General features: G+C 36.3%; 2 protein-coding genes across 2 annotated transcripts; both read left to right on the top strand.

Moving 5' to 3' along the window:
* Positions 1 to 11,715: 11,715 nt before the first annotated feature.
* Positions 11,716 to 12,385, top strand: Smp_195180 (surface membrane antigen; the record flags this gene model as incomplete). The annotated part of the gene is made up of 1 exon (XM_018797927.1): positions 11,716 to 12,385. The coding sequence occupies one exon, from the start codon at positions 11,716 to 11,718 to the stop codon at positions 12,262 to 12,264; it is 549 nt and encodes a 182-aa protein (XP_018652921.1). The 3' UTR covers positions 12,265 to 12,385.
* A 9,796-nt stretch (positions 12,386 to 22,181) lies between these two features.
* On the top strand, positions 22,182 to 22,619 carry Smp_195190 (13 kDa tegumental antigen Sm13). Its single transcript, XM_018797926.1, has 2 exons — positions 22,182 to 22,346; positions 22,392 to 22,619. Exons 1-2 carry the CDS (start codon positions 22,223 to 22,225, stop codon positions 22,580 to 22,582), a joined length of 315 nt encoding a protein of 104 aa, XP_018652920.1. The 5' UTR covers positions 22,182 to 22,222; the 3' UTR covers positions 22,583 to 22,619.

The raw sequence follows: 22,619 nt of genomic DNA, 5'->3' as shown, positions 1-22,619 counted from the left end.
CCACAATATGTCGTCACAGTCAGAATAATATAATGAGTATGATGTATAAGCATTCATTTATATTTTTAACGCTCACAACTAACTAGTCCACAATAGTTGAAAGCATGAGTCAATTGAAGCTAGACTACCAATGAAAACCTGGGAGGACTGGACTGCTGTTTTGTCCTATTGTGGGACTCCTCAACAGTGTGCATCCACGATCCCGCATCGCGAGAGTCGAACACAGTACCTATCGGTCTCGCTCGCGAACGCTTAACCTCTAGACCACTGAACTGACCAGCATCCAACGGTGTTAATGTCTAACTTCAAACGATCCACGAAATTCAGCGACGTATATACCATTGTCCTCAGTGAGTTGCTATCTCACAACAGACCTGGTTGAACTCCATTGGTCACTGCTTCTCACTAGAACTCCAAGAAATACCTCTTGAAGCCACTCGTTAGTGAGCATATGATTATTATCAGAAAGGGTTTGGTTGATAGGTCTGGCGTTCGAATATCACGAGCCTGGATAGTGGATGCGCACTGCTTAGGAGTCTCACAATAGGACGAAACTGCAGTCTAGCGATTCCAGGTTTTCCATAGTTGTCTAGCTTTTATTGACTCATGAATTCAGCCATAACAAAATAACTTAAATCTCCATCAAAACCCCTTTCTGATAATTATATATACCTGTCAAAACTAGATAGATGATCTTATCAAACATTAGTTAACTGGGGTCTTTTTTTTCTTACCATAAATAGTAACCATAAATCAAGACATTTCATAATCATATGATGGATTATGATTAGCAACAGCAAAATGATTATAGAGCATGGTAACAAAACAACAAAAAAAAATTAAATTTTTGTCTATTTTTTTCTAGATGGTAACATAGGTGAAGAATTCTTCTTATCATTGATTAGAGGTATAGAGAGTATGTATAACCAATTGAGTATTCTTATTACTTATTGATTATTGATTTAATTTTTAAACTACTTACTAAATATAGTAGCTGTCGTTTGGGTAATTCTGGTATTTTCATAGTTGAAAGCGCTTTGGAAAGGGCTCTGGCTCGAGAATGGTAGGTCCTGGGTTCGAATCTCGCGAGTGCGGCATCATGGATGCGCACTGCTGAGGAGTTCCATAGTAGGACGAAACGGCTGTCCAGTGCTTCCAGGTTTTCTATGGTGGTCTAGCTTCAATTGACTCACGCTTTCAACTATGAAAATACTAAATCTCTACAAAACTCCTTCTGATAATAAATTCTGGTATTATTGATTTTCGACAGAGTAGATAAAGTGAATAACTAGAAGTCGATTTGTTACATTAAACTAAGCTGTAAATAACTGTACTATCCATGATCCCATATATGAAACTTGAACCTAGGACCCTCAGTTTCATATGAATGCTTAACCTACAGACCATGGAGATGGGATTCAACAGAGTTAATGTCTAATGTCAATCAATCCACAATATTGCACAACTATCTCTCATAGTCTTCAGCAGGTAACTGCTTCACATCTGACATGATTTGATTCTATTGGTTTAGGCTTCTCACTTGAACTCCAAAAATTATTGTTACCTCCCGAGTCATTGTTTTAGAGGTTAAGCGTTTGCTCAAGATCGATGGTCGTGAGTTCCATACACATGTGCTGGATCGTGGATGAGAGTTGCTGAGGTGTCCGATTATAGAGCGACATGGACGTGTAGATATTCCAGGTTTTCAATGGTAGTATAACATTGATACATTCATGATGCCAAACAAAAGTCAACAATCTCCATAAACCAACGTTACCATTTAATACAGTATTCTTCAAGATATATCTAATCATTGAAAGATATCAAAGAAGAGGAGTTTACTATGAAGAACAACTGGAAAGGGATCAAAGAAGCACTAGCTTCTACGTTTCAGGAATTTCTGGGACCTAAGAATCATCATCATAAGGAATGGATCTCTATCGTAAACCTTCACAAGATTCAAGAAAAGAAGAACAAAAAGACAGCAATTAACAGCAGCCGAACACGAGCAGAAAAAGTCAAAGCACAGGCAGACTACACAGAAGCAAACACGCAAGTGAAGAAGGGAATTAAAACCGACAAGCAGAAATACATGGTCGAACTAGCAACGACGGGAGAAAAAGCTGCAACAGAAGGGAATATGAACAGCGAAGAAACTAGCAGGGAGATATAGTAAACCGGATAGACCAGTCATGGACAAAGACGGAAAGACAATAATGGAGATTCAAGAACAGAGAAAAAGATGGGAAGGATATTTCGAGGAACTGCTGAATAGGTCAGCTCCATTGAATCCACCGGACATCGAAGCAACACACACCGACCTTCGAATAGATGTCACTCCACCAACGATCGAAGACGTTAAGATGGCCATCAGACAAATCAAGAGCGGGAAAGCGGCAGAAACTGACAATATACCGGCTGAAGCACTGAAGTGAGACACAGAAGCAACTGCTAACATGGTCCACATCTATCCAGGAAGATTTGGGAGGAAGAACAAGTGCCGATGGCCCGGAGAGAAAGACCTCTCATCACCATACCATAGAAAGATTTCAGCAAGTATGAGAACCACAGATGAATAACACTACTATCGATAACAGGAGACGTTTTCAACAGAGAGTCGCTGAACTGGATGAAAGATTCAGTAGGCATCCAACTTCGAGATCAACAGACTGGATTCCGTAAGGATAGGTCGTGGATAGACCAAGTCGCGACACTACGGATCATCGTTGAACAATTGATTGAATGGAACTTGTCACTATACAGCAACTTCCTTGATTATGAGAAAGCATTTGACACTGTGGATAGGAGAAGCTTATGGAACGTTGTTCGATACTATGGATTATCTGAGAAAATCGTCAACATCATACGCAGTTCATACGACGAACTACAGTGCCAAGTCATGAATAGATGACAGCTAACAGACGCATTCCATGTGAGGACCGAAGTCAGATAAGTCTGGTTATCCCCACACTTTCAATTTCTTCTGGTGATTGACTGAATTATGAAAACCTCGACATTTGAGGGGAAGCACGGAATACAATGGACATCTCGGAATCAATTACACGATTTGGAATTCGCAGATGGCCTAACACTTCTATCCCATACACACAAACAAATACAGACGAAGATAACTAGTGTAGCAGAAGTCTCTGAATCAGTAGGCCTCAACACACACATGTGAAAGAGCAAGATACTCAAATGCAACGCAGAGAACTCTAACACAATCACATTTGATGGCAAAACTCTGAATGATGTGGAATCTTTCACTTACCTGGTCAGCATCATCGATTAACAAGGAGAATCTGTATCAGACATAAAGACGAGGACTGGCTTAACAACAACAGCATTACTACAACATAAGAACTCATGAGACTCAAAACAACTCTCAACCAATATCAAAGTCACAATCTTCAATACGAACGTCAAGATAGTTCTACTGTATGGAAGTGAATCTTGGAAAACTACCACAATCATCATCAAACATGTTCAACTATTTATAAACAATTGTCTACAAAAGATACTCAATGTCCATTGACCGAATACCATCAGTAACAGCCTACTGTGTGAGAGAAAAAACCAGCTTCCATTTGAAGAGGAAATTAGGAAAAGACACTGGAAGTGGATGGGAAACAAATTGAGAACATCATTAAACTGCATCTTGAGGTAAGCGATAATTTGTAATCCCAAATAGAAATGGAAAAATTGAAAATCAAAGTACACGAATTAAAAAGAGACATCAAAAAGATGAATGGCAACTGGAATGAACTAGAAAGGATTAATCAGGACGGACTGAGATGAAGAATGTTGGTGATCGGCCTATTCTCCTCGACGAAGGGTTACAAGCTTAAGTTAGAAAGAAAGTAATGAACCACAGAAATGCTTGTTGCTCAGTCAGTATTGGTGAGGTATAAATTGATAGAATCTATAGTTTAATTATACTACTCAGTCAATTTGAAAATCATGTTTGATGATGACCAACTTTAAGATCAATTTATAAGTCTCAATTAGCATTTAGTATCCAATAGAGTAGAACAATTTAATACTTACTTACTTACGCTTGTTACCCCTCGTGGAGGAGCATAGGCCGCTCACTAGCATTCTCCGTCCAACCCTGTCCTGGGCAAACAACAATTTAATGGTTGAGTTTAATATAATCCATGAATGTTTCGAGCTCATGAGTACCATTTAAATGGTCTAAAAGTAACTGCTTTGATTAGAGAATTAAAACGCTTAGATTCTACAATATAAGCTCTCTGTTTACTAAATAATCTTTTGCAAATACGATCATATACTCACTAGTGACTGGCTTCAAGAGATGTTTCCTTGAAATCTAGTGAGAAGCAGTGATCAGTGGAGTTCAACCGGGTCTGTTGTGAGATATCAACTCATTCAAGACATTGGTGAATGGTTGCTCAATTTCGTGGATTGGTTGAATTTAGGCATTAACACTATTGGATGACGGTCAGCTCAGTGGTCTAGACGTTAAGCGCTTGCGCGCAAGACAGACAGATCCTGTGTTCGAATCTCGCGAGACAGGAACGTGGATGCGCACTGTTGAGGAGTCCCACAATAGGACGAAACGGCCGTCCAGTGCTTCCAGATTTTCTATGGTGGTCTAGCTTCAATTGACTCATGATATCAACTATATAAAAATACGATATAGCTATTCAATAATATCTGGAAATGTAATCGGTTTCGATAGACTGTGGTAACAGCAAATATATGCAAACATGAATAGAGGCTAGCGATGGAATCCAGGATGCGTGTTTTGTCCTAGTTGGGAATCGTCAGTTCCACTGCTAGCCAACATTCATCTTAATTTATCATATCTGTGAATTAAGACGATATCGAGGCAATAAGCACAGTTTTCACACATGCCAATAAGAGACTGATCATTTGCAGTTCTAAACATCAATAGGAAGATTCAAACAACGAATATAAAAACAGAATAAAACTTAACACCATTGCACAAGCTTGCAGCTATTGGATTTCAGTAGCTAGGTGGGACACGCGATGGCGTTTAAAGCGAACGGTGCCGGTTCAAATTCCGATGTGTGCATCAGCTTGGATGCAGGTACATCTAGCTGACGAAACATGAGTCCTGGATTCCACTCTAATCGCCATTCATCTTTGTTTATACATATATGGTTAGTTAGAACAAAAAATGTACTTGGAGGATTCGGACTTAATGGTAAACTTACTAACATAGTCTGTTCAATACATATTCAATATTCATATTGAATGATCTCATGACTTTCTAGTTAGCGGGTAAATTTTACGTAGATATTAGCAAGCGTTTGAGGATTCGCATATATTGCTTGAAGTACAATTGTCATGTAACTATCAGTATGTTGTTGTGGAGATTGTTAAGTCTTGAATGAGATCATGAATCAATGAATATTAGACCATCGTTGAAAACCTAAAAGTACTAGATGGTCATTTCTTCCTAGTATGAATACTTATACATTTTGTGCTACTGTTATGCTACTTATGAGTAGTATAAATATTTAAACTAAATTTTTATGACTGTATATATAACTCATTTGCTCTTCCAAAAACTATTGAATGTAAATGAAAAATATGTCTGAACATGAAGTAATAATTGAAATCGTTTAACAACACTCTGTTGAACACTTTCCCAGGTATTGAGAGAGAGGTGATGCCCCTGTAGCTGTCACACTTGCTGAGATCTTCTTTCTTTGGTATTTTGATCAGAAGTCCTTCTATTCAACCTGTTGATACTTGTTCATCATGTCAAATCTTACTTAAGACAATGTGGAGTATCTTTGCAGTTGCTGCTACATCTGCATCCAGTGCTTCTGCAGGAATGTTGTTTGGTCCTGCTGCTTTGCCGCGCTTGATTTGTCTGATGGTCATGCTGATCTCTTCAATTGTTGTTGGGTCAACATCAATTGGTAGGTCCGTGAGTACTGCTTCGACGTTGCGTGGGTTCAGTGGAGCAGGTCGATTCAAGAGGTTTATAAAGTGTTCTATCCACCTGTTTCGTTGTTTTTCAATGTTGTTGATTACCATGCCTTCCTTTCTTTTCATTGGTCATTCTGGTTTACGGTAATTTTCAGCGAGTGTATTTGTTGTATCATGCAATTGTTTCATATTTCCTTCTCTTGCAGCCTTTTCCGCCGTCATTGCTAAATCTTCCACATATTTACATTTGTCGACTATGATGCTCCTCTTCATCTGCTTGTTTACTTCTGTGTCTTCAGCTTGTTTGTTTGACTTCCTGGTGATACGTACTACAATTTCATCTACAATCGAAAACAACCGTAAACTATAATCTTCAACGTGAATGGTCAACAATGATAATGTCTAATTGCTGTCCTACAGAAATTAGCTAATTGGATGTAATCGTTAGGATACCTTGTATAACCTAAGTTTCATACTAGATAATGATCTTTAGCAAGGCGAATGTTTAGTTTTAACTGAGATGGTTATCTTTGTGAGATTCCACTAGATGTCAAGCAATAACTCAAGTTCAGACATAGTTTATTCTAGCCTCTGAAAAGACCAATTTATTCATTCTTCTCAAGCCACCTTTTGATCCTGTCGGTTATTCGCTTATATGATTGTATGTTTGTCAATCACTTGTCCTATTCATTACGTGTCTGTAGCTTATTCATGTCGGAACACAAATATTGAGTCATGGTTGATCGAAACGAGTAAGCCCATTCGCCTTCTTCACTGCGAATCACTTCGTTGCGTTTCACTTCGCCTTTTCCTTTTCATTTATCTGATTGCCTGTCCAGATCAATTAGTGTATGAAATATACGTATTCGAATTCATTTTCGTATTTGGCTTATTTTATTCCGTTGTTCACTAGTGTCAATCAAGTCGATAATCATATACGAGGGTAACTGGAATGTATTTTTCGATGACAATCAGCATATGGTTTGACTGAAGTGAGATATATGGCCACTAAACGAGGATGGAATTTACGATGTGTGGTTAATAATCACCACAAAACTCCTATACTCACAATAATTATATACTCACTAATGACATGCTTCAAGATGAAACTCCTAAACTTCCAGTGAGAATCCGTGACCGATGGAGCTGAACCATGTTTGGTGTGAGACAATGAAAGATGGTCCTGTAATATTAAGAATCGATTAAACTTAGACATATACACTATTGAATTCCAGCTCAGTGATCTAAAGGTTAAGCGTTCGTGAGAGAAACGCGCAGCATGCATATATGCCAATAAGAGACTGAGCAGTTGAAGTCCTAAACATGAATGGGAAGATTCAAACAAGTAATACTAAGTGAATTTAAACTTCACCTTATTGCACAAGCAAATGGCTATCACGACTCAGTAGTTCAGTAGATAACTTGATGGCGTTTGAAGCGAACGTTACTGGGTACGAGTCCCAGAATGAACATCAACTCTAAGATGCAGGTACATACAACTGACCAGTCCCAAATAGGACGAAGCACGCACCCTGGATTCCACTATTTTTCAATCGATAAAACAAATTCAACTTTTGATAGAGTTTTGTTCTCTGAGCTGGGTGGTTTGGTCGTGGAGCTTTCATCATTCTTCTAAACGACATCATAAAAAGAAACGATCTGAACATCTTCCATTGTCATATTTGATCAAAGGTTCTTTTTTGAAATCTTTCAATGATTTGGAAATTATTTATGATCCTCATCTATTTTCATTTCTTCATTTCATTTATTATAAATGCTCAAACGAACAGTAGTACCGAAGATATTAGTATAACTGAATCCAATCAATTACATAATCATACAATGACACCTTATAATGAAACTAAATTCAATATGAAACTATCTAATGATTCAATGAATTCTGCATATAAGTATACTACTATTGGATTTTTAGGTAGTATATATATTACTTACTTACTTACTTACTTACGCCTGTTACTCCCAATGGAGCATAGGCCACCGACCAGCAGCTATAATTAGTATAATAACTTTCAAATGAAATGTAACAGACTTCTTTTTAGAGTAAATGGGTTTGTTTTTTTTAAAAGAAAGTTGTTTGTTTCTGTTATATCTGAAGCGTTACGAATTTACTAGTAGCGAACGGAACAAAGACTTGTGACCAGGGACCGATAAGCTAGCTATTCTGACGAGACCCAGACCCAGCTAACTAGAGTAAGAAGTCCAAGTTGGAAGCGGGAAAGTTATATTCCGTAGCAGCCAGAAGCACAGCAATCAAATAAGGGAAAAAGTCAAGCGTATATATACAGCAGCAAATTGTCCTTGAGCATCATTAATAAATAGTACACACAAAGAAACAATGGACCAATAGCGTTTAAGATATTCTTATCAGTATGTGATTGAGGAGACTGTTGATATTTTGATTAGGAATATGAATCGATCAATGTTAGACTACTATTGACAGCCTGGAAGAACTGAACGGCTGTTTTGTTCTAGTATGTGTTATATTGTGTGCGTGCGTGCCCTATTTATTATATGAGTGAGAAGACCGCCTATCAGAGAGCAGCGATTTATAGATCGGACCAGTGATACACGGAAACTGTACAAGCAGTCTTGAGTACTTATAAGTTCTGCTATCTGCCTAGCTCAGCCAGTTAAGTCCAGAACACCAATAACACACAAACATACTGGATTTATAAACCAATCAAACAGACCACATCGTACCATAAAATAGAAAATAACCTTTGGACAAGATTTAGCCAAATGTGGCTGTGAATAGGGGGAACAGTAATTAATGAACTAGGGATAACTCAAGAATGGTAAATCGTATAATAATAGTCTATAGATCAAAATAAAGCTTATAATAAGAGGGACATGAATATGAATAGTTTAGGTGTTTAACAATTAAACAATAGAAAATATACGCATAGTATTGGTTCATAAATGGATCCCAGATGTTACCATTCATAATTGTCTTCGGAATATAACATGATCGAATTGAAAAGAACACGAATGTAAAAATAAGGTAGTAGTAGTAATAACAATGACGGAAAAATTAGTGGAAGATTCATGAATGAAGTATTTGAATGTATAGGTGACGAGTCCACTGCTAGCCACTATCTATCTTTGCTTACCATGCTTGTGAATTAAGGCTATATTGAGGCAATACGCACAGTATGCACATATAGCCAATAAGTGACTGATCAATTACAGTCCTAAACATCAATGAGAAGATTCAAACAAACAATACTAATTGAATTTAACCTGTTATATTATTTTTATACATGATTATTATAATTAATTATTCAACGAAGAAAGCACCCAACTGCATCACAAGGCAAGCCCCCACACGGAATCCTCAAAGTTAAAGGAGAAGAGGAAGATCAAAGAACACATTACACCGAGTAATGGAGACAGACATGAGAAGAATGAATAATTATTTGATAGATGTAGAAAGGAAGGCCCAGGACAGAGTGGGTTGGAGGATACTGGTGGGCGGCCTATGCTCCTTGATGAAGAGTAATAAGCATAAGTAAGTAAGTAATTGTTGATTAGATCAATAAGTGGTTAACACACAACTGACATTGAGTATTTTCGTATTGGATTCACTATTTAACTAAATTATACATATTGAGATTTACTTAGTCTTTAATTAACCCTGGTTCATTGTCTTATTTAATACATTTATTAATGGAATCATCTATTTTAATAATTTTTGTCATCTCTTCAACCTGTTACCCCTTGATCAGTAGCATAAGCTGCCACCAACATTATCCATCCAAATGTATCTTGATCAATCCTTTCCAGTTTGTATTCATCGTCTTCATTTCTGCCTACAACTTCCGATGCAATGTGTTCTTTGATCTTCTTTATCTTTTCCCTTCCAGATTCCAAGTTAACGCTTACCTTGTGATCCAGTTTAATGATTTTCCCAACGTGTGTCCTATTCCACCTCCAGTATCTTTTTCTAGTCTCCTCTTCAAATAGAAGCCGATTTTTTCCCTCCAACAGTAGGTTGTTACTGATGGTATTCGGTCAATGGACATTGAGTATCTTTTGTAGACAATTGTTTATAAATAGTTGAACATGTTTGATGATGATTGTGGTAGTTTTCCAAGATTCACTTCCATACAGTAGAACTATCTTGACGTTCGTATTGAAGATTGTGACTTTGATATTGGTTGAGAGTTGTTTTGAGTCTCATGAGTTCTTATGTTGTAGTAATGCTGTTGTTGTTAAGCCAGTCCTCGTCTTTACATCTGTATGAGATCCTCCTTGTTTGTCAAGGATGTTGCCTCATAATCAGATCTATCCTACTGTTTATAGTTTGTACTAACCATTCTGTTTGACGCTTAACTTTTGTAACACTGAGCTGGCATCGAATGGTGTTATTGTCTAATTTCAACCAGTCCATGAAATTTCGCCAGCGTCAGTAACTACCTCACAGTTAAATTCATCAATCGACTAAAACTAGATCATCATGAAAATCCTCTAAGCATTCGACAACTCTTTCATTCTACTATAAAACTTCACATCAATTCAATTACTTAATATATTATGTAACAATCATCCTATTAACATTGATAATAAATCTATCATTTATTTTATCTATTCATGTCACATATATGTTAACTTTTCAATGCCTTCGAATGCCCTGATACGGCCGAGAGTGGGAAGAGTACTCTCTCCCTCTCGAAATGCCCTCACAAAGCCTCCGACAGGGAAGTCCTACTCACTGCCTTCTCGCACCACGGGTGTTATTTACGAAAACGATAAGGGAATGTCCAGCGCTTTAGCATGGTTGGTGGACACTGCGAATCCACCTAGGGGAGTTGGAAAACCATGATTCCAAACCAAATGGTGTACATGGGCTCTAGTATCCTGAGAGGACAAATGGTGTATGAATCAATTGTTGGTCACCGGCTACTATGGGACTGCATCTCCTTACGGTGCTCCACTACTTTGTGGATCAGTATTAGGAAATGATGGTAAATCAGTTGATGAGGTCATGAATCTTCATTGACTGAGATGATTAGGCCACGTTTTACGTATGCCTGAACACCGATTACGACGACGCGCTATGCTGACTAGTGTAGGGGATGGTTGGGAGAGAGTTAGGGGCGGCCAAACCAAAATGTGGCATCAGTGCTTGAAGTTACTAACTTCTAGTCTGAGCCATGTTGCTAGATGCAGACTACCTGGTTGAGGTCTGCGTGACAATCGTCACCAATGGTTGGAGACTCTAGGTTACATGGCTCAGAATCAATGACAATGGCGTAGGTGTATACACTCTTTATCTTCCCTTAAACCTTGAGATTAAAATTGCCTCATAACTTTTTTCCTTCCTGTACTATATCGTTATATACAACCTATCTTTTATATACTACCACAACTAAATTACCTATCTCTATGAATTGCGTGTTCATCTTGTTGTGCTAACGGGGTATGGCAACTTGGACCGATGCATATGTGTGCCTGGTCCTACGTTGTAGCTGACGACGACGACTTTGTGGATCAGATCTTTAGGTCAAAGGCTCCGGATGTGGCCCCCTAAGTAAACCATCTGCTTCAGTTTGAGCACCCGGACAGTCACACGGCCCTCATACAAATCAAATCAGATTTGTGTGACGCATATCTGTATCTGGCGCCCCTTTGTATCAATATTTATGTGTTTTTTTAAACTTATGACAAGAAAGTAAAAACAAAAAAATTCATCACATTTATAAGAAATATTCATGATGTTACTGAGCCAAAAAAAAGAAAAAAAAGAGAAAAAAGAAAAAAAAGAAAAACATGTTTTCCTTTCATGAACGAATGAAAAAAAAACATGTAACCATTAGGGTATATAAACATGAACGGATATTAGTGTTCCTTTTTGTTTTATTCATTTCAACTACTGATTTTTCTACTGAAATCATAATGATTCAAACAATGAATTGGATCGTTTGGAAACTATTCATTATTTATATTAGTTTAGATTTATTCTCTTTAAAATTGGTAAATTCTGAAGAGAACAGCAACAGTATCATTACCGATGAAGATTATGATCATTATAATAGCTCTCTTGATTCATCTAATAATGTCAAGCATTCCCAAGAAGCATTCCATAGAAACTCGGATCCTGATGGATTTCCGGAATACGAATTCTTGAATGAAACATCTATTGAAATTAAAGAAGAATTAGGCCAAGAACTTCATCAATTACAACTTATATTAGATGAATTAAGTAGAAGAATAAGGGCAACTCCAAATTCAGCAAATAAATATATGAAAAATGAATTCTTAATGAGTAGTTGTATTGTGATTACATTGAATCTATTCATATTTATGTATAAATCTTAATGATAACAATAACAAAAACAAAACTACTTATTATTCTTAAAAGTAGTTTATATGTTTTAATAAAATTTATCAAAAAGGTTGTTATTATAATGTATCATATACTTTTCCTGTTATTAAAATGAATGAAGTGATTGTAATTTCAATAAATTCATTACTTTTTATTATTATACTACTTAAATATAATAATGAGTAGTAACAAAATGTTAATTTCTAATCTTTTGAAGCGAGTTCTTGGATACGCATTGCTGAGAAGTCCCACAATAAGACGAAACGGCCATACAGTACTTCCAGGTTTTCCTTGATGGTCTAGCTTGAATTACCTGACGCTTTCAACTATGAGAATTTCCTTTTGTTTTGTGCTTTTCAAGTACTTAATATATGATATTGGATCATGGAAGTTATGCCTTATTCATTGATATGTATAACACTTAATTAGTTAATTTGAAGGTTGTTGTCATTTGAATATAATGAACAGAACATAGGGAAAGAAATTGTAGACCTATTTGTTGATTTCAAGGTAATTTACAACGACCCTTAGATTACAATTGTGATCATTTACCGATCTAATGAGTAATCTTTATTCAATAGAAGTTAAATAGTTAATTAGGATCAGCTAATGAATGCAATTATTAAATTATTGCAAACTCCACAATTCCCTATTCTGATGATTTTCATGTGTTCTCTTATGACTAGTTTCAAGGCAAGTTTGGTGCAGTTCTACTAAGAAGTCATGAACAGTGGAGTCCAATCTGTGTCGGATGTGGGACAGTTATCTAACTTAGACAATAGTTGAAGGGTTGCGCAAGATCATGAAACAATTGAAGTTAGACATTGATACCGCTAAATACCGGTTCTGTGGTCTAGAGGTTAAGCGTTCACGTTCGAGGCTAAAGGTCTTGAATTGAAATTCATTTGGTGCAGAATCGTGGATGTACACTGCTGTTGAATATCATACTAGAACGAAACGATTATCCAATACTTCCAGATCTAACGTAGATCAAATCATTAGTACTATATGTTCGTTATTTCCAAAGGATAATGATCATCACTGAAGACGATATTGAACTGAATGATCATTGAGTAGTAATAGATTTTATGCTTCTTGTATCCCCTCTGAGATCTTTAATTCCTAATGATCCCCTATTACCTAATCATAAAGTTAAGCAAAGTGACGTGATGTCTAATATTCATTCACGAATGACTGATTGTCAGTTTTGCCGAAGCTTCACCTAGATAACATGATATCAGTATTCAAAAAGTGCGTCATTTTCTTTACCAAATCAATGTTACAACCTTGATTCATCTATCTACTAGTCTATGTTTAATATTCAGAGAAGGAAAGAGATGAAACGCTGCCTCGATTTCCTGACTTTATAAGTCACTTAGTATATATAACATATGAGTTGGATTTGTGACTAAATTAGACTTAAGAGTAAACAGAAGGCCTATTACGTAACTGTTATCATGCACAAAGTTGAAACTATCTATCTGATTTGTATTCAAACTAAGACATCAGAATAGATAAAAAAGGAGTCACATTGTAGTGAATAAGAACACGATTTGGGACAATCGAATGTATTTAGGCACAAATTACAGACTATCTCAATAAAATCCGACAATCATACAGTGAACAGTTAAGTTGCACACCATCAATCAATTGTCTCAATCTTAACTATTCCTTTTGCAAGTATCAGTCCATCTTCTCTGACTTCATTATTCATGTATTTTCATACCAATTGCGCTTCATTCATGTTCTTTCCTTATCGATCTTCTACCAAAATACATCCTATGTCTAACCATCATCATATACTACTTATATGAATATAAGTAGACCACACCAAAACATCTTAAACCATACTAATTTCGGAATAGAAAAGAATATAACAGTAACCTATGTAATAGACGAAAACCCATAGTTCATAGAAGAAAAGAGAGTGTAATCAAATATTTGTACAGTGAATGAAAACTCAGATAGGGTGGAAACCAATTTATTCTTTTAATGCAAATGTATAAAAAGATCATACATTAAATGAATCAGCTACACATCTTGATTGCATTGTCCTTTATAGACTCTTTTATCCATCTAATTCTGTTGTTATTATGATGACTCTTCGATTTCTTTTCTGTTCTTTTCAATTCAATCTTCTGATGGTAAGTATTCCATTTTCAATTGCTGATACATACTACTTATTATCTGTTAGTATAAGTAGTATACATCACACTAGTACTTAATAGATTTTAATTTAAGTAAGATAATCTTCAAAACGAAATATTAGTTTTCATGGTTTGTCATTGATTCTATATGTGAGGATGGTCCACAGGTGAAGTTGAGGAAGCTCTAAGAAGCTCATAAGGAACCGAACATATTCCATCCAATCAGTTTTTGGAAGAATACTCTAGAACCATTACGTGTAGCTTCCCCATTGGACAATGCCGATAACTCCCTGTGTGCGGATTGGATAACTATAATAATGATGTCGTTTCTACTAAAAACTATAAATACCTGACAATTTTGTACCATAATCGACGCTGTTTGGAATAAAATTCCTTCTACTTGTCTTCTGTCTTCTGATTTGTGACTTGGGAGGGTTCTGGCGTTCGAGGGCTCAAGTGTTAAGCAACCGACTAAGAAATCTATGTTCGCGATATAACACTTCATTCTTCTGTTTATATATAAATCCAATACTTTGTACTATCAATAATGGAAAAGATAGTGTAATGAACGAGGACACAAATGGGACAATCGAATGTATTTTTGAACACAAAATTACAGAATACCTTAGTGAAATCTGAGAACCATACAGTATATACTTCATTTCCAAAAAGGTTAACCCATCGTCTCAGACTTCAGTGTTCTTTCGATTCCACACTAATCATTCTCTATTTTTGTTCTCTTTCTTTCGATCTTATCAACTTTCTTCTGCTAGATATTTCACTTTCGATTAGTGTTATATACTACTTATATCTGTCAACGTCAAATAGTTCTATATCGAGCTTAAATAGATTATTCTAGCTTCTGAACTAATCAACTTATCCATTCACTTCAAGCTATATTTTAACCTTGTTAATATTATTTGCTTGCCAACTTTGACTGTTGTTATATGTAAGCATAGGTGTGTGCATTTCCTATCTTATTCGTCACGTGTCTGTAACTTATCTTTGTCTGATTATAAATATCGATTTACTCTTGGTTAAATCAAGTTGGCTCATTCGCCTTCTCCTTCTTCTTTTTCTTTTTCCGCCTGTTACTCCCGATGTAGTATAGGCCGCCGACCAGCATTCTCCGACTCACTCTGTCCTGGGCCTTCTTTTCTAGTTCTATCCAGTTTTTGTTCATTCTTCTCATCCCTGTCTCGGTGTAATGTGTTCTTTGGTGTTCCTCTTCTCCTTTGGCCTTCAAGATTCCATGTGAGGGCTTGTCTTATGACGCAATTGGGTGATTTCTTCAATGTGTGCCCAATCCACTTCCAGTGCTTCTTCCTGATTTCTTCATCCGCCGGAATCTGGTTTGTTCTCTCCTACAGTAGGTTGTTGATCATAGTGTCTGGCCAACGAATCCGAAATATTTTGCGTAGATAACTGTTAATAAACACTTGTATCTTCTGTATGATGGCTTTCGTAGTTCTCCACGTTTCCGCTCCATACAGTGAAACTATCTTGACATTTGTATTGAAAATTGTGATTTTGGTGTTGGTTGACAATTGTTTTGATTTCCATATGTTCTTCAGTTGTAAATATGCTGCTCTTGCTTTTCCGATCCTCGCTTTCTCCACTGAGTGTCATTTCACTTCACTTTCTTCACTTCATTTTTTTGATCGTTTGCCTGGATTAACGATTGGTTGAAATATACGTCTTTGAAATTGATCCTCGTATTTGACTTATTTAATTCCGTTATTCACCAATCTCGATTTAAGTTGATGATTATCTGTAAGAATAGTCAGGATATATATTTCGACATTAATTATTTGATAGCAATCAGAAAAAACGATCCAAATGGAGTCAAATAGATGGTCACTAAAGGGTCATCAAGTATAAAGGGATCATTAGTTACTTACGTACTTACGCCTGTTACCCCTCGTGGAGGAGCATAGACCACCCAATAGCACTGTCCATCGGACTATGTCCTGGACAATCCTTCCTAGTTCTTCCCAGTTGCTATTCATCATTTTCAACCTATGTTTTTAGTATTCTTAATCAGTTACTTAAAATATTATATTGAACCAGTTTCTTAACTTTGATCTTACTTAATTAATACCCAGTTTCTTTCGTATTTTAGACTCCAGTAAATCAGTGATATTATTAAACAAACATATAATGATATGAGTAACGAACCTCATTAGTTATAAATTCACTTAGTATTGTTTGGTTGATTCTTCCCATTGATCTTTAGGACTGTAACTGGTCAGTCCTAGAGTGAACATCAACTCTGAGATGAAGGTAAATCCAGCTGACGAGTCCCAAATAGGACGAAATGCGCATCAAACTGGATTCCACTACTAGCCACTATCGATCTTTGCTTACCATGCTTGTGAATTAGGCTATATCGAGGCTATACGCAAAGTATTCACATATGGCCAATAAGAGACTAACCAGTTGCAGTCCTAAACATCAATTGGAAGAATCAACCAAACAATACTAAGTGAATTTAAACTTCACCCCATTGCACAAGCAAGTGGCTATCAGGAATCAGTAGCTAAGTGGATAACCTGATGGCGTTTGAAGCGAAAGGTACTGGGTTCGAGTCCCAAAGTGAACATCAACTCTGAGATTCAGGTATATCTAGTTGAAGATTCCCAGATGGGACGAAACGTGAGTCCTAGATTCCACTGCCAGCCACTATCCCTGAAAACCACTATGTTGATTTTATAATAACCTCCAGAAATGTAACCATGGAAAAAAGGACTGAATTATGCTTTTAGAAAAGTGATGACAAATCAGATATGAACTATATCTATGACACACACATATATCATGTTTTTGATATAAAAAAAAAAGGAAACAGCTTTAAACAAACAAGTACTCATTGTTTAAACATGTTTATTCATTGAATTGAATAACAAAATTGAATAACGATGATGGATATTGAGTGATGTAGTACAAAATGGTAAGTAAACATGTTAGTATTAGGATATAGATATATGCAGTGGGAAGACTGAGTTCATTACTTACTTACTTCCCTACGCCTATTACCTTTCATGGAGGAGAATAGACCGACCACCAGCATTCGTCATCTAATTCTGTCCTGATCGATTCTTACCAGTTCTTTCTAGTTTCTATTCATGCTTTTTATATTTGCTGCCAATTTCCGAGGCAATATATTCTTTGGTCTTCCTCTTGTAGTGGCTTTGCTTTGTTAATCGTTCACCTCGATAACCGTTATAATATAAATCTCAATGGTGTTTGAAATCAGAAGGCAAAGAGAAGTGGCAACTACAGTTTATTATCAAATAACTCAGGCCACAAAGCTACAAGCACATGAGTAAGTGTCAGCGAACAAGCGCAAGCAAAGCAAAAGCTAATAATAGGATTTGAGTACATACATATATAGGGAGGAGAGTGAATCATCGAATGGTATTTAAGCTATCAACATTTTAGCTAGAGTCCGTCATGTGCTCTAGTGATCATAACAGTACAGAGAAATATGCGAATTGTTACTATTCCAATGATAATGTCTGTTAAGTAAGTTAATAAAAAGGTTTAACCAAAATTAACCATAATCAAAACTGGGTGTAGGATAGTAAGCAAAGATGGGTAGTGGCTAACAGTGGAATCCGCGCGTTTTGTCTTATTTGGGACTCGTCAGTTGGATGTACCTGCATCTCAGAGTTGATGTTCACTCTGGGACTCGAACCCAGTACCCTCGCTTCGAGCGCCATTGCGTTATCCACCCGGACACTGAGTCCTGATAGCCACTTACTTGTGCAATCGGGTGAAGTTTAAATTCAATTAGTATTGTTTGTTTGAATCTTCCCCTTGATGTTTAGGACTGTATCTTTGCTTACAATGCTTGTGAATTTAGGCTATATCAAGGCAATAATCACAGTATATACATATGCCAATTAGAGACTGAACAGTTGCAGGCCCAAAAATCAATGAGAAGATTCAAACAAACAATACTAAGTGAATTTTTGGGTATAGAATATTTGCTAAACAGTTTTCTATTTGCTTTCAAGATTCCAAGTTATCGCTCACCTTTTGGATTCAGTTTGATGACTTCCACAATGTATGTCCTATCCACTTCCAACATGTTTCTCTAATTTTTTCTTCAAATGGAAGCTGTTCTTCGTCTCTCCGACAATAAGTTGTTACTGATAGTATCCAGTCAACGGACATTAAGAAAAAATATGAACATACATCTGAACATACATGATTTGCACATTTTTCATCAATTGTCTTTTACATATTCTATCGAAACTTCATTGCTGTTGTTATTTTGATAACTTTCAGTTTTCTTCCATCTTCTGCTCATTTCAATCTTCTCAGGCATTCTGCTTCTGCCTTGTGCTATATACTACTTATTATCTGTCAATATAAGTAGTATACAACATATATTAAGAAAGCAGTTCTGATGTGTCATTCACTTTAATCCGGGGAATGATTTCGATGATTTAGAAAGTATTTACTATCAGGATTAGTATCGTTTTCTTTTCAGCGTCACAATTCACTAATGCACGAAACGAGGACACTAGGGCATTTCAAAACTTGTTTTAGTATAGAACTTTTTAGAAGAGAACTTTCATGACCTCATATCTGAGAACTGAAAATGTACATCTCTGAGTGCTACCTCAAAGATCGAATGATCAAATATTTGTATAAGAGATTGAAGGCTCTAGGTTCGATCCACTGCAGTAAGGTCGTGAACAGATACCTCTGAGGAATCTTATACCGGGAAAAATTATCATCTACTTCCAGGTTTTGAATGGTGCTATAGTTAAGATCAGTTAATGTTTTTAATGATAAGAAATAATGGTTTCTAGAATGTATGATACATAAGGTAAATGGAAGATCTATCATGCAATTACTAAGCTTAAAGTGAAATCTTATATGTCAGATAAATAGAATATGTATTTGTTCTACAGTGATTATATTTTAATAATGTTATGGAGTATGAGTAATAACCTACTGTGGAAGAGAACAAACAAGATTCCAGAGGAAGAAGAAGTCACGAAGAAGCACTGAAAGTGGGTAGGACACACATTGAAGAAAACACTCAACTGCGTCAGAAAGGAAGCCCTCATATGGAATCCTGAATGCGAAAGAAGAAGAGGAAGACCAAAGAACATATTACACCGAGGAATATAGACACATATGAGAAGAATGAACAGCAATTGGATAGATGTAGAAAGGAAGGCCTAGGAAAGAGTGGGTTGGATAATGCTTATGATTGTGTAAACAATGTATACTTATATAATATCATGAACTGATAGGAATTAGGCATTTAAGCTATTTGATATAGTCTCAACAATCTAGAGCTTGGGAGCTAGCCGTATGACTCCAAGATCCTGTATTCAAAAGCTGATGACGTCGCGGATTCGTACTAGTGATGAGCTACAAGTTAGAGCAAAACAGTTGTTCATTTTTTCTCGATTCTCTAGAAGTTATTGGTTGCGAAGATTCCACGATGTAATCCGTAAAATTCAATAGGCTTACGAAGCCTCTTATAGTAATTTTACACTGAGCCTTTGACTGACAATTACTATATTACTACATTACAAAATTTGTTTTATGTCTAGTTACATATGTGAATGAATACCAGGAGCCTACCACTTATTTAGTTAAACTGAAATGAGTTGCTATATTACGTTGAAGACTTTTGTCGCTCACACTTACGAGACAGAAGTTATTCCTTCGCACTAGAACAACTAACGCATAGATTTTAATAGACTCCAGTCAAAATTATATTCAGTAGCATTTGATTACAACTGTTTGATGACTTTAACACACTACAGTCATTTCACGATGTTAATTAACTCCCCTCAGTGGTGTCCATCTCAAACTCTACTATAAATAGTTGAATATAGGACCTTCCTTGTGGATGTTGAACGTCTGGTCTATTGACCGAGCATCCAGTGGTGTGCATGTCTAACTTCAATCATTTGATATTTCTGTACAACTCTAATCACTGACAGAGATGAATGACTGTCTCACATCAGACATGGTTGGATTTCTCAAGTGAACAGCGATTTCTAATTTAGAATCCTATTAACCAAAAATAACATGACATTAACAAGCTCTGATGTAATATGATTATTCTTAATTGTGTCAATTTATTTTGGTTATTTATTTACTCTGAAGAAGGGACATAACTTAGGTCACGAAAAGTCAGACATACAGATTTCTACTCATTACGAGATAGATCAGAGTGGGTTTTTGTGGAGAATTTAGTATTTTCACAGTTGACTGACTTCAAGAGATATTCCCTTGAGTTCTAGTGGGAAGCAGTGGCCAGTGGAGTTCTACCAAGTCTGTTGTAGAGATATCAACTCACTGAAGATAATTGGTGAACGGTCGCTCTAAAAATCGTGGATTGGTTGAAGTTAGACATTAACACCGTTGGATGCCGGCCCAGTGATCTATCGGTTAAGGGCTCTGGCTCGAGACTGGTAGTTCCTGGGTTGGAATCTTGCGAGTGCGGGATCGTGGATGCGCACTGCTGAGGAGTCCCATAGTAGGACGAAACGGCCGTCCAGTGCTTCCAGGTTTTCGATGGTGGTCTAGCTTCAATTGACTCATGTCATTACGATATCACAATCAATTATTATAATTGTTCAGCGATTACAATTTATCCATAGAACTCTAAGAGTTACATCTTGGAACCATTCACTAGTGAATACATGATTATCATTATTAAAGGAGAATTCGTGAAGACAATAGAAGTTGTGATTTGATTCACGTACTGGTTTCAGTTAGATCACCATCAAAAACCTGGAAGCACTGGTTCTCACAGATTTTCAATAGTCGTCTAGCTAAAATTTGTTCGAGATTGAAAATTGTTAAACTTTTATAATCTCCACATGTCCATCTACACTAATTGTTGTGTTCATCTCTTGGTGTAGCTATAGATAAGTTTAAATGATTTGCACTAAGTGTAATGAGATGTCAAATTCGACGACTTGTATTGACAATACAGGGATCAGTGCTTTGAATTTAGTTGACTTCGGAAATAAATCAAACGTATATTTGAATACGTCAGTTGGTTTGTTTAAATCTTACCATTGATGTTAAGGATTGCAATTGATTAGTAACCTATTAGCCATATGTGCATACTGTGCACATTGCCTCGATATTGTCTGAAGTCACAAGCTTTATAAGAAAAAATGGATAGTGGCTAGCAAAGGAGCGCGTTTCGTCCTATTCGGGACTCGTCAGCTGGATGTACTTGCATCTCAGAGTTGATGCTCATTCACTCTGGGACTCAAACGCAGTACCGTTCGCTTAAAACGTCATTACTTTATCCAATTATCTACTAAGTCCTGATAGTTGAATTCATGAGTCAAATAAAGCTAGACCACTATGGAAAACCTGGAACAACTGAACTGACGTTTCATCCAAGCATAGGACTCCTCAAAAGTGCGCATCCACATCAACAAAACTCCTTTCTGAATATAACAGAATAACTGAAATCAACATTTCTCATTCAAAATTACTCATTACAACCTGATTTTCAATCATGTTTTCACTATTAAAAAAAAACCCATCAAAACCTGACATCCTATCAACAAAAGATAATGAATGGTAACATGTTTGTTTGTTTGTTTGTTGGCAAGTTGGATATCCAAATGTTATTCCAATGACATGTTTCATTCAACTTGTGTTTATGGGTGTTTGTGTGTGTATGTGTGTGTGTGTGCAAATGAACATGTACATAATGGTGCCTATAAATAAAGAGTGAATATTCAATGTAAAATTCTGATTGATCAATTGTGTTCTTCAATTAAGGAATATCATTCTAGTGTTCATGATTTGGAAGATACTTGTATTGTTTATGTTTGTTGAATTGATTTCATCGGAACCGGAACCGGAACCGGAACCTGTTCCCGTAAGCCGTAATAGTAAAGATGTATCCATTCAAACTGACGTTGGTAACTAGTATTCTTGAATATAATAACTTCATTATTCAATTAAAGATTTAGATCCACGTTTTCTTTTATTAGATTTAAAAAGAGAAATTGGAAGGCTAAAAGATACGTTTAATGCTTTGGTTGCCAAAATAGATACTATACCACCTTCAAGCATAGCAACTAAATATATTCATAATGGATTGTTGTCAAGTATATGTATTATCTTTACAGTATATTACCATTACAAGAAATCTTAATCATATGTGCTTATCAGTGTTAACAATTTTGAAATAA

Source organism: Schistosoma mansoni, chromosome 6, assembly GCF_000237925.1.
Source record: "Schistosoma mansoni strain Puerto Rico chromosome 6, complete genome".
In the NCBI taxonomy this organism is placed as follows: Eukaryota; Metazoa; Platyhelminthes; class Trematoda; order Strigeidida; family Schistosomatidae; genus Schistosoma; species Schistosoma mansoni.
Note: the sequence above shows the minus strand (reverse complement) of the source record. Positions and strands in the feature narration are given on the sequence as shown.

What these genes read in the sequence shown, in the direction of transcription:
- Smp_195190 (XM_018797926.1), top strand. Translation starts at nt 22,223, where the DNA reads ATGATTTGGAAGATACTTGTATTGTTTATGTTTGTTGAATTGATTTCA. An exon ending in ATCCATTCAAACTGACGTTG is followed by an intron (nt 22,347 to 22,391) that starts GTAACTAGTATT and finishes ATTCAATTAAAG; the next exon opens with ATTTAGATCCACGTTTTCTT.